Source organism: Muscardinus avellanarius (genome assembly GCF_963383645.1).
Source record: "Muscardinus avellanarius genome assembly, chromosome: 8".
NCBI classification, from domain to species: domain Eukaryota; kingdom Metazoa; phylum Chordata; class Mammalia; order Rodentia; family Gliridae; genus Muscardinus; species Muscardinus avellanarius.
In genome coordinates, this window is record NC_137794.1 from 43,882,836 (window position 1) to 43,894,844 (window position 12,009).

The 12,009-nt window shown below is 42.2% G+C and overlaps 1 protein-coding gene across 1 annotated transcript in view; it reads right to left on the reverse strand.

The window, feature by feature from the left end:
- The window catches only part of RRAGD (Ras related GTP binding D), a gene marked incomplete at both ends in the record, with an annotated part of 45,861 nt that overhangs the window by 2,951 nt on the left and 30,901 nt on the right, over positions 1-12,009 (reverse strand). The window contains 4 exons of the mRNA XM_080700370.1: positions 196-344; positions 6,559-6,701; positions 7,504-7,618; positions 8,956-9,155. Of these exons, the coding sequence (XP_080556496.1) occupies positions 196-344; positions 6,559-6,701; positions 7,504-7,618; positions 8,956-9,155 (607 nt within the window). The remainder of the gene's footprint in view (positions 1-195; positions 345-6,558; positions 6,702-7,503; positions 7,619-8,955; positions 9,156-12,009) is intronic.

A 12,009-nucleotide genomic window follows, 5' to 3' on the forward strand; every position in this document is an offset into this window, starting at 1 on the left:
GCCACACCACTAGGTGGCAGCAGGCTCACTAAGAGAGAAGAAGCCCACCCCCCACTGGCCTACCCCAAGGAGCTGTGACCAGTCTGGAAGCTTCCAGCGCATGCTGTGGTCCACCCCCAACCAACAAGCAACAAAGACAGTCTGAATTGAAATGCTTCTTTTAAATCACCCCCCCCCCCAAAAAAAAAAAATTACCTTTTCTTTCAAAGCTTTCTTCTCTGACAAAGCAAACGAGAGCCAGGAACTTTGTCACCTCTTTTAAATAAAGAACTGTTGTATTATTCAGCTTTATAATGGCGGTTGATTCCTTGTCATAAGGAGTTCCTGCTCCATCTTCTTTGAGACTAAAAGGGGACAGAAACCAAAATGTATTTGGCCATTGAGAAAGAACTACAAATTGCAACTCAATGACAGAGACCAGCTTAAAACACAGACACACACACACACACACACACACACACACACACACACACACACACACACACAGAGAAAATGAGAGCCATAATGGTAAGCCATTTACACTTGCAGTCCCCTTCAGCAAAAGGTCTCAGTAACACAGCCACTGGAACATAAGTCCACCACAGTCTTTTTCCTACTGATGCAGGAGTCGCTACTGTGGTAGCTCGGCAACTCTCCAGGTACGTAGGAACCCAGGTGAGGGATGGAGGGATGAATGCTTCTCCCCTCCATTGCCAAAGGCTTCTTGTTTTCTCATGATGGACTAGCTAGGCTGTCAAAAGCATGGTCTGATCACAGACTAAGACAGACTGAAAAAGAATTAAGAGTCTAAAGGCATGTGACAGCCAAATGCTGGCATGAACCAGGGAGAAAATTGCTATGGAAGACAAAATTGAGAGCTTTGTTAAAATTTGAATATGATCTGTATATTAGATAACAGAGTAATGTAGTCATACTACATTATAAACTGTTTAATTTGATAATTAAACAGCGATCCTGCAGGATAATGTCCTCGTCCTTGAACAGAGACATGCTCACGTGGGCAGAATCAAAGAATCAAGACTTCAGAAAGACTGACAGATGGTTCAGCAAAAACAGACAAATCAAATATATTTTTTAAAAAACAGTAAAAATGGCAAATGAGCAAAAACTGGTAGGGTATGTAGGAGTCCATTCTAGTACTCTTATTTATTTAGTATAGATTTCAACTATTTTCAAACTAGTCAAATTAATATATTGGCCTATTTTTCTTTTTTTTTTTTTTTGGAAACAGGGTATCTTAAGCCAGCATGGCTGGCTTTGAACCTGTACGATCCTCCTGTTTCTGCTTCCCAAGCGGGGATTACAAGCGTGCGCCACCACACCCGGCATTGCCCTATTTTCTTAAGAAAATGTGTGATCTGCTCTCACACAATCCCAGCTCTTATTTATTATGTGATTAGACAAGTTAAGTAACTTCTTTGAACCTCGGTTTCCTCATCTATATACTTCCAGCAGTTTCTTCAAGGTTTCTTAATGAAGATTAAGTGAATTAATGCATGCATGGCACCAAGTATAAAGATGAGAACATATAAAATGTACAATGAATGCTAATTACGATGGCTTTCATGATAGCAACTGGACCCACCAAACACACTGGATAAGCAAAGAGTTATGAATCCTTTCCTCATAGACAAAAACATCTCTCTATGCATTTTCCCTTTTATCCAAAACTACATAAATATTCTGATTTATATTCATTTTCTAAATCAATGATTAACGGACCAGAGTTTTTATTTACTTGGAATTATGTTAAATTTTACCAATTTCACCTAAGAACTAACATTTTAAAACATTTACTATGTGACACACACCATTCTTCGTTCCTACCATGCACTATCTATTGTCAGCCAGAAGAATCTTTAAGCTAGATAGCGACGAAACTGAGGCTGGGAGGAAATAAGACAATTTGGGCAAATCGGGTTGGAAGAAGTAGAGCCTGGAGTAAAGCACAGAGCGGAGTCACATCAAAGCAATGTCTTGGCCTCGTAACTATGCGAGGACTCGGTGACAATCCTGACTTAGTGCAGAGCCTGCGCTGTATTTTAGAGTAAAGTAGGATTTTTAGTTTTGAAAGGAATTCAAACTGACATCTACATGGCTACTTAAAAGTAAATTTTAAAGCTCAGCTACCCAGGAGTTTGAGACCAGCAAGGACAGCACATTGAGACTCTTGTCTCAAAAGGAAAAGAAGAAAGAAATTTAGGGAAGTTTGTTGTTTGTTTTTAAGTAATTCAACTGACTATAACCTACCAAAACGTTAAAGAAAATCTTAGCCTGGCGTGGTGGCGCACGCTTGTAATCCCAGCATTTGGGAGGCTGACAGGAGGATGGTGGTTCGCAAACAGCCTCAGCTACTTAGTGAGGCCCTTTGCAACTCAGTGAGACCCTGTTTCAAAATAAATAATAAAAAATAGGGATGGGGTTGTACCTTGGAGGTAGATGCCCCTAGGTTCCATCCCCAGTACCACACACACACACAAAAAACCACTTGTGTTGAATCTCAATGTCAAAGACACTTTAACAGACTTCTTAACATCCATTGAATTGTGTTTTGCTACTATTTTTGTGTGTGTTCGATATTGGGGTTGGAACCCAGGGGCATTCTACCTCTGAACTACACGCCTAACTCTATTTTATTGTGTGTGTGTGTGTGTGTGTGTGTGTGTGTGTGTGTGTGTGTGTTACTGGGGATGGAATCCAGGGGCATTCTACCTCTGATCTACATCCCCAGCCCTATTTTTTTATTCTTTATTTTGAAACAGGGTCTCACTGACTGCAAAGGGACTCACTGAGTAGCTGAGGCTGTCCTCGAACTGCAATCCTCCTGTGTCAGCCTCCCAAATGCTGGGATTACAAGCATGCATCACCATGCCCAGCTTATTTTATTTTATTTTATTTTATTTTATTTTATTTTATTTTATTTGTGGTACCAGGAGTGGAACCCAGGGGCTTTTCTATCTCTGAGCCATACTCCCAGTCCTATTTTATACTTTATTTAGAAACTGGGTCTCACTAACTTGCTGAGAGCCTTATTAAGTAGCTGAGGCTGGCTTTGAACCTGTGCAATTCTCCTGCTCAGCCTCCCAAGCGCTGAGATTACAAGCGTGTGCCACCACGCCTGGCTTTAAGTTTTGAAACAGGGTCCCACTAAGTTGCAGAGGGCCTCACTAAATTGCTGAGGCTAGCCTTGAACTTTCAATCCTTCTGTCTCATCCTCCTAAGTATTGGGATTACAAGTGTGTGCCACCACTCCGGGCTTTAGCTACTTTTTTTTTTTTTTTTTTCCGGTACTGGGGATGGAACCCAGAGGCATTCTATCTCCAAACTACACCCCCAGCCCTATTTTTTTAATTTTTTATTTTGAAACAGGGTCTCACTGTGTTGCAAAGGGTCTCACTAAGTATTAGTTTAAGGCTGTCCTCGAACTGCGATCCTCCTGTCTCAGCCTCCCGAATGCTGGGATTACAAGTGTGCGCCACCACTCCTGGCTTGAGAACAATAAACTGAAACATTTAAAATTTTTTACCTAGCCGGGCGTGGTGGCGCACGCTTGTAATCCCCGCACTTGGGAGGCTGAGACAGGAGGATCACACAGGTTTGAAGCCAGCCTCAGCTACTTAATGAGGCTCTCAGCAACTTAGTGAGACTTTGTTTTCAAATAAAAATATAAAAATAGGTCTGGGAGTATAGCCCAGAGGTAGAAACCTCTGGGTTCCATCCCCACTGCCCCCCCAAAAAATTTTACTCAATGAAGAAACTGCATTCAAAATTTTCAAATGACTTATCTCTAGTGAATTATAGGCTATTTAAATTGTTGTTATTTTAATTTTATTCTTTATACTTTCATAAAAGTATATACCCTCCAATAATATGTATTACTTTCACAATGAAAATATAAATAAAAAGTAAACATCAAAAAAATTAGACCCAAACCAAGTAGAAACTGGTGAGGTTTTGCAACTACTACCATGTCGTACTATTCAAGTTTCATCTTCAAGTAATGAAAACACCTGAAGGTGGAAGATACTTTGTGTGTGTGTGTGTGTGTGTGTGTGTGTGTGTGTAGAGAAAGAGAGAGAGAGAGAGAGAGAGAGAGAGAGAGAGAGAGAGAGAGAGAGAGAGAGAGAGAGATATGGAGGGAGGAAGAGAGAGAAGAGCTCCTGTCTGGCTGAACCTCAGCTGAGATTCCTGGGGTGCCAGGTCTCCTGATTCTAGGGCCTGTGGCCTCCCTTGGGCAGCTGGGAAAAGGCAACAAGACCTCAGAGTAACAAGGTCACCTGGCCTTGGCTGCCTGAGGGCCCAGGCTCCTCACGTGTCCCTCCCTGCCCCCTGCTGGTCACCTGGGCTGGCTCCTTGCTGCTCCAGCAAACCTAAGGAAACCCCAGAGCCCACAAAACATTTGTGACCCAGACTGGTTCTTACTGAATCCTGTGGGTTCTCAGGAACCTGGCCCTCCACCACAGAAAAACAACCTGGCGCAGGGAAGCCCACTTCTTCCTGCCAGCCTTCTCCCTCCCCTGTGTTTTAGCTGGGTGAAAGTAACTCTGATTAACATCACTTACACAAACAACTCACCGCTTACATCTAATTACCATATGGCACAATAATGCTCACACATATCATTAAATATGTGCCAGATTAATTGTGTTGTTCACTGTACATGATTACCACAGCAGCCTAAGTGTAATCAGGGTTCATTCAGCTCCCATGACTATTGTAAGGTCATCCACTTCTGGCTTAAAAAATATATAATCCTGCAGGGCGCAAATAAAGTCCGTTTTCTTTCTTTCTTTTTCTTTGTACTAGAGATTGAACCCAGCCAGCTACCTCTGAGCTACACCTCCAGCCCTATTTTATTTTTACTTGGAAACAGGGTCTCGCTAGGTTGATGAGTCTCACTATTTGCTGAGGCTGTCCTCAAAACTGCAATCCTCTTGTCTCAGCCTGCCAAGTACTGGGCTTACAAGGCATGTGCCAGTAATGCCTGGTAATAAGATCTATTTCTAAGGTCAGATGGCAGAGTTTAATAATAACAGTAATAATAAATTATGGTGGCTACAATTTATCCAGGGACTACTGCTGAAAACACATTCAAGGATCTAACAGTTCCATCCTCATCAGTCTTGGGAGGTAAGTTCTGCTTTCTCTATTTCCTAACAGAAGGGAGTGTGTGTGTGTGTGTGTGTGTGTGTGTGTGTGTGTGTGTGTGTGTAAGTAACAGAATTAACAAAGAGAATCTAACCTGAGTGGGCAAAGGGTTTTCAGAGTGAAAGAGAAATAGTGAGACTGAGACTCCCACAGAAGTTGACAGAGGAGACAAGAGTGTCGAGCTGTGTGAGGCAGGTCCGGTGTGAGTCAAGAGGAAGACAAACCAGTTTACTTCATCCATGACTGAATGAAAACGAAGGGTCTGATAGAAACAGACAGTAACACCTGACATCATAAGATAGATCAAGCCGGGCATGGTACATGCTTGTAATACCAGTACTTGGGAGGCTGAGATGGGAGGATCGCAGGTTCAGGAACAGCCTCAGCTACTTGGTGAGGCCCTTTGCAAATCAGTGAGACTCTGTTTCAAAAATAAAGAATAAAAATTAGGGCTGGGGGTGTAGCTTGTAGGTAGAATGCCCCTGGGTTCCATCCCCAATACCACACACAGCTATTCACACTCACTCCGAACAATACTTGTTTGGCAAATTCATAATTAATGTGGAACTGTTTCTATCTCTGGCAACACAATCAACTTTCCCCACTCTTGGTTTATCTGATATTGTTTAGGAAGTTCTGTTTTCTAAGAATGTAAGATTAATAACTACTAATAAAAAGCAGATGATGTTGTTTGCTTAGTTTTATAATTCTCTGCTGCTCACAGATGATCAAAAGTAGGTCTTTTATTTAACTTAAGCAGTTAATTGTTGTAACAAAGAGGATTAATAGAAATGTTAATGAGAAGTGGTGGTGCACGCTTCTAATCCCCACACTTGGGAGGCTGAGACAAGAGGATCACACAGGTTGGAAGCCAGCCTCGCTGGCTTAAGAGACCCTGTTTCCAAATAAAATATACAATATGTCTGGAAGTGTAGCCTGGAGGTAGAAGGGTTCCATCCCCAGTACCACCAAAAACAAACAAACAAACAAATGTTAATGAGATATTTAGAGTTGAAGGATCCAGTTGTAGCCCCACAAGATCATATAAAATGTGGACAGATCTTTCAGCAGAGGATCAGCAATCATTTAGACCAGAGTTCAAATTTTGTTTTTGTTCCTTATTGACAGTGTGAGCAGTGATGAGAAACTTAACTACTCTGAACCTTAGTTTCTTCATCTGTAAAATGGGTCTAACAATTCCTGCCTCATGAAATAGAGGGGAATTAAATTATAGGAGGTATGCAATGAAGTTATTAATATAATGCCAGGTATTTATTCAATAATTATTACATGCTAAATAGCCTTATAGATCTTAGTCATTTAAAACAAATGAAAAGTAAATGCAAAATGCCCCAAAGGTTATGAAAGGAAAGGATGGCTTGACTGTGGCCTTTACAAATGTTTACTTACCCATAAATACAAGAGATGTCAATAACCACGTCGATCATGTCACAGCAGAGCTCATAGGTTTGCATGTCCACCGGAGTACTATCAGTTGCAATGTAAATTTTACTGACCACATCAAATAGAAATGCCTTTTCAATTCCAGAATTCTGAAACAAAAGGATACGGCCTTAAAGCAATAGCTGACTTCAGACCCTGTGATGGTTATATAAGATTAGATGCCATCCCCAATAGAAGATATGAATAAGAAAAAACTGAGTTACAGAGAATGTAAGCTGGTCAGTATTTCCTAGCTCTGAGCTGGCAGTTGTTAGACTAATTTGCCACATTACTTATTCAGACTAAACACACATAAATTATATAAAGTTACTGAAGTTACTGAAGGGCCAAGGAGTACGCTTCTTGCCTCTGGCAGAATTCTGTTAATATAGCTGACTACTAGCCGGGCGTGGTGGTGCACGCTTGTAATCCCCACTGAGACAGGAGGATTGCATGGGAGACTGAGACAGGAGGATGGCATGGGTTCAAAGCCAGCCTCGGCTACTTAGTGAGGCTCTCAGCAACTTAGCGAGACCCTGTTTCCAAATAAAATATAAAAAAGGTCTGGGAGTATAGCCCGGAGGTAGAAAGCCTCTGGGTTCCACCCCCAGTACCACCAAATAAATATATATACATATATACATATATACATATACATATACATATATATATATATGTTGACTGCTTATATCATCAATATTGAATAAATACTCCAAGTACACCAGATGAGGTACACATTCTGAAAGTTAAATTTAAAGAGTCAAAACGATACATAGGCGTAGTCTTCAAAACTAATTCTTAAGTGGCCTTGAAACGATGCAGAAGCAAGCAGAAATAAAGTCTTTTTAGCTTTTGCAATGTTATTCTCAAAATCTGCAAATGACTCTCAACAGGAACAAATTATTTACTTACTGAGATAAAGATGTTTAACAAATTCTCCAGAGTTGGGAGTTGTGGGATTAGTTTCTGAACCACTTTGCTAAAAGCTTCAAATATTGAATGATCATATATGCTTGTCAGATAAAAGCTGAAAGAGAAAATAATGTTTTGTTCATATTTTCCTTTGACTGAGGAATCATTTGCTTAGGCATGCCATTATACCAGGAATCCCCCTTCAGTATCCATAGTCCTAACATACACATATTAGCCCCTTCAGAATCTATAGGGACCTTGGTAATAAAAATAAAAAATAAAAATAAAAAAAGAAGTATGACTCACTCTCTCTCTCTCTCTCTCTCTCTCTCTCTCTCTCTTTTTTTTTTTTTTTTTTCTCAGTACTGGAGATTGAACTCAGGGCCTCACGCATGCTGGGTAAGCAGTCTACCACAGAGCTACATTCCTAGCCCAGAAGATATCTTGAGCCATTCTTTCTCACTTCCCCAAATACCAGAACTGGGCCTGTTCTCATCTGACTAGAGAGCTTAAAAGTGCTACCATATCCCAGCTTCCTTATACTGCAAAGAATCCACGTCTATCTTTACATATGCCTCCAGTTGTCCACCTGCTAAAATGACATTAAAGCATATATTTTTTTTCAATTTACAATTTATAAAATGAATGCTGCATGTGCTGACCCCACAAAAGAGTAACAGAGAAGTTGTCTTCCTCTGGGGGTATTTCTATCTGAACTATTTTCAGACTAGTCTTTTATTTCTGATTACAGATACTATCGTATTTATCAAGAACTGAAAGTTCAGCATCAATTAACTTCCTGGATGAGATCCATTGGTTTTGTTAGGAGTGTTTCTTTTTTGTGTGGGGGGGGGGACATGGGGGAAGGAACCCGGGGGTGCTCAAACACTGAGCTACATTCCCTGGCCCATATTCTATTCTGAGACACTAAGAATCTGAGCTCACTAAGATTCCTGCCTCAGCCTCCTGAGTCGCGGAAATTACAGGCATGCACCACCTCGCCCAGCTCTTCTTTGTGTTTTTCAAACAAGAAATAAGGGTAAGCCGGGTGTGGTGGCGCATGTTTATAATCCCAGCATTTGGGAGGCTGAGACAGGAGGATCCCGGTTCGCAGACAGCCTCTTTGCAACTCAGTGAGACCCTGTTTCAAAATAAAGAATAAAAAATAGGAATAGGGCTGGGGGTGCAGCTCAGAGAGTCCCCCTGTGTTCCATCCCCAGTACTGCAAAAAAAAAACAACAAAGAAGCTTAGCTTTGATCACATGTTAAAGCAAAAAATTACTTTTACTAAAGACTAGAATTAGTAAGTCATTTTTTTCTTAAATCCTATCTCAATATCCATAGCAAAAAAAAAGGCAAACAAGGTAAATTACTGTCTGACCAAGCCAACCATGGTGAATCTGGTGCTGAAACCCGCTTCTTTCCACCCTTTACTGGGGTGTCTGCTCTCACCTGAGGTGAATTTTTTCTAGTCCAGCGTCTGCTAGGTCATCGTTTGCCCTCTGGTGAATATCTCTTTGGGTTTCAATTTTGTGGTCATCTGACAGACCATCCACCTTATGAATAAACACCTCGAAGTTGATGTCAGTGTTCACCTTGTAGGCCCTGGTCACCGTGAGGTGCAGCCTGGCCAGGGCTTCCATGTAGTCGTCCTGGGAACAAAGGGGAGGCCCGTGAGAGGAGGCACTTCACTTTGGGGCCTTGTATACACACTCTTCATCTAGAACCACACGGAAAAAAAAAAACCCTAAGATATTTCGGAAAGGCTCCCCCAAAGACCTGGCTTCACAGAATTCAAGTTCAGAAACCCACGTCAGCACAGAGGAGAAAAGGCTAATAACAAAGTGCACCTAGCTGAGGCGGTCCTAATTGATGATCAACGCCAATGACAGCCACAAAGATCCCAAGAGAAACGTACCACGTAGGTCCTTCCCTGGAAAGCTATTCCTCCCAGCTTTTCAAGTCTCTTAGCTTGAGGAAGGATTAGAGATGGAGATGTGGCAGGGGTCGCCAGAGGATGGAGGAGGAGCCCAGGAACAATTTTAAGAACATTGGTATAGAGCTGAAGTTTGCAAACCATGGCCTGCAGACCCCTGCCTGGATTTTGTAAATTATATTGGAACTCAGCCATGCTCATTTCTGCATACTGTCTAAGGCAGCTTTTGTGCCACAAGGACAGGGGTTAAGTAGTTTTCCTCTGTGGATGTGGAATCTCCTCAGAGACAGTACAGTCTGCAAAGCCAGAACTGGTATCCTCTAGCCCATTACAGAACATTTGCTGAGCCCTAGTGTAGAATAATCGCCCAAACAGCACAATCCTATTTTTCTCCTTCCTACACCTATATAATAATATAATGAACACCTGCGTAACCATCGCTCTGTTTAAGAAACAGAGCATTAACACCAAAGCTCTGTGTATTTCTCCCCGTCCTCCCAACCCAGCCCATCCCTCTACCTCAACCCTTCAGAAGCAACCACTACCCCCATTAGTGTTTATTCTCAATCTCTTTTCACCACACACAAATCCCAAAACAACATCCAGCATCCATTTACATTGTTTAAAAGTTACAGAAAAGGCTGGGCATGGTGGCACACACCTATAATCCCAGTACCTGGGAGGCTGAGACAGGAGGATCACAGGTTCGAAGACACTCTCAGCAAGAAATGAGACTCTCACCCAGCATGGTGGCACACATTTGTAAGTCCAGCACTTGGGAGGCTGAGACAGGAGGATTATGGTTTGTGGACAGCCTCAGCTACTTAGTGAGGCCCTTGGTAACTCAGTGAGACCTTGTTTCAAAATAAAGAATAAGGCTGGGGGTATAGCTCCGAAGTAGAATCCTCCCCCCATCCCCCAGGTGTTCCATTCCCAATACTGCAAAAAAAAAAAGTAAAGAAAAAGAAACGAGACACTTATCAACCTAGTGAAACTGTTTCAAAATGAAACTAGGGCTGGGGATATAGTTCAGAGGTAGAATGCCCCTGGGTTCAATCCTAGCACCAATTAAAAAAAAACAAAAAACTATCAAGTCATATGCACACCTTTCTCACTCAACCTTTTGTCCAGGACACTGACCTATGTTGAGGTAACTCAAATACATAATTTCTCTTAAGGACTCCATGGAATTTCATTTATCATATACTTGCCTGCTGATGGACATTCCAAATGTTTCCAAGGATGTGTTAGCGCAGTGATAATGCGAGCGGGCTCACATACACATGGCGTGCCCTGAAGGCTGACTTGCTAGCTCTTGGTTCGGAGCACCTCAGACAGGACTGGGCAACGAGTGACACGCCTAAGCTCTACAACCTCGACACCTGGTGCTGTCAGGTCTCTGAATTATTGCCACTTTGAGGGGTGTGGACAGGTCTTGATTTTACAGCAAAGAAAGGAAAGGTACCCATAAGAAGGAATTTAAAGCACTTTTCACCCCCACCATACACACTATCCCCCACCTCTTTTTTTTTGGGGGGGGGGTCTGGGATTGGAACCCAGGGGCATTCAACCTCTGAGCTACACCCCTGCCCTATTTTTTATTCTTTATTTTGAAATCGGGTCTTACTGAGTTGCAGAGGGCCTCACTAAGTAGCTGAGGCTGTCCGCGAACCGTGATCCTCTGGTCTCAGCCTCCCAAATGCTGGGATTACAAGCGTGCGCCACCACGCCCGGCTATCCCCCACCTCTTAAGATTTCAAAACTGGAAACCACAGAAAGCCAATTAACAGAGGATATTTTTCATACTCTGTTTTTCCAAAATAAAGAAAAATGTAGCCGTAGTCTCTAGATAAATCAAAATATTAAACATGCCGGGCGTGGTGGCACACATTTGTAATCCCACATTACTAAGGAGGCTGAGACAGGAGGATCGTGGTTTACAGACAGCCTCAGCTACTACTTAGTGAGGCTCTTTGCAACTCAGTGAGCCCCTGTTTCAAAATAAAAAATAGGGCTGGGGTGTAGCTTGGAGGTAGAATGCCTCTGGGTTCCATCCCCAGTACCACAATCAATCAATCAATTAATCAGTCGGGTGTGGTGGCCCATGTTTGTAATCCCATGCTTGGGAGGCTGAGAAAGGAGGATCGCACAGGTTCGAAGCCAGCCTCAGCTACTTAGTGAGGCTCTCAGCAATTTAGTGAGACCCTGTTTCCAAATAAACTATAAAATAGGTCTGGGAGTATAGCCCAGAGGTAGAAAGCCTCTGGGTTCCACCCCCAGGACCACCAAGAAAATAAAAATAAAAATAAAAATAAATATAAAAACTAAAGTCGCCAGGCAGAGTGGCACAGGCCTATAATCCCAGTACTTGGTAGACTAAGACAGGAGGATTGCAGGTTCCAGATTGGTTTCAGCAATTTAGAGAAATTCTATCTCAAAATAAAAAGGGCTGAGGATGTAGCTCAGTGGTACAACACTGTGTTCAATCCCCAGTACCACAAAACAACAACAACAAAAAAGACACAAGTAAAGTTACTATTGTTCAACTCCACATACATGAAACTCTAGAA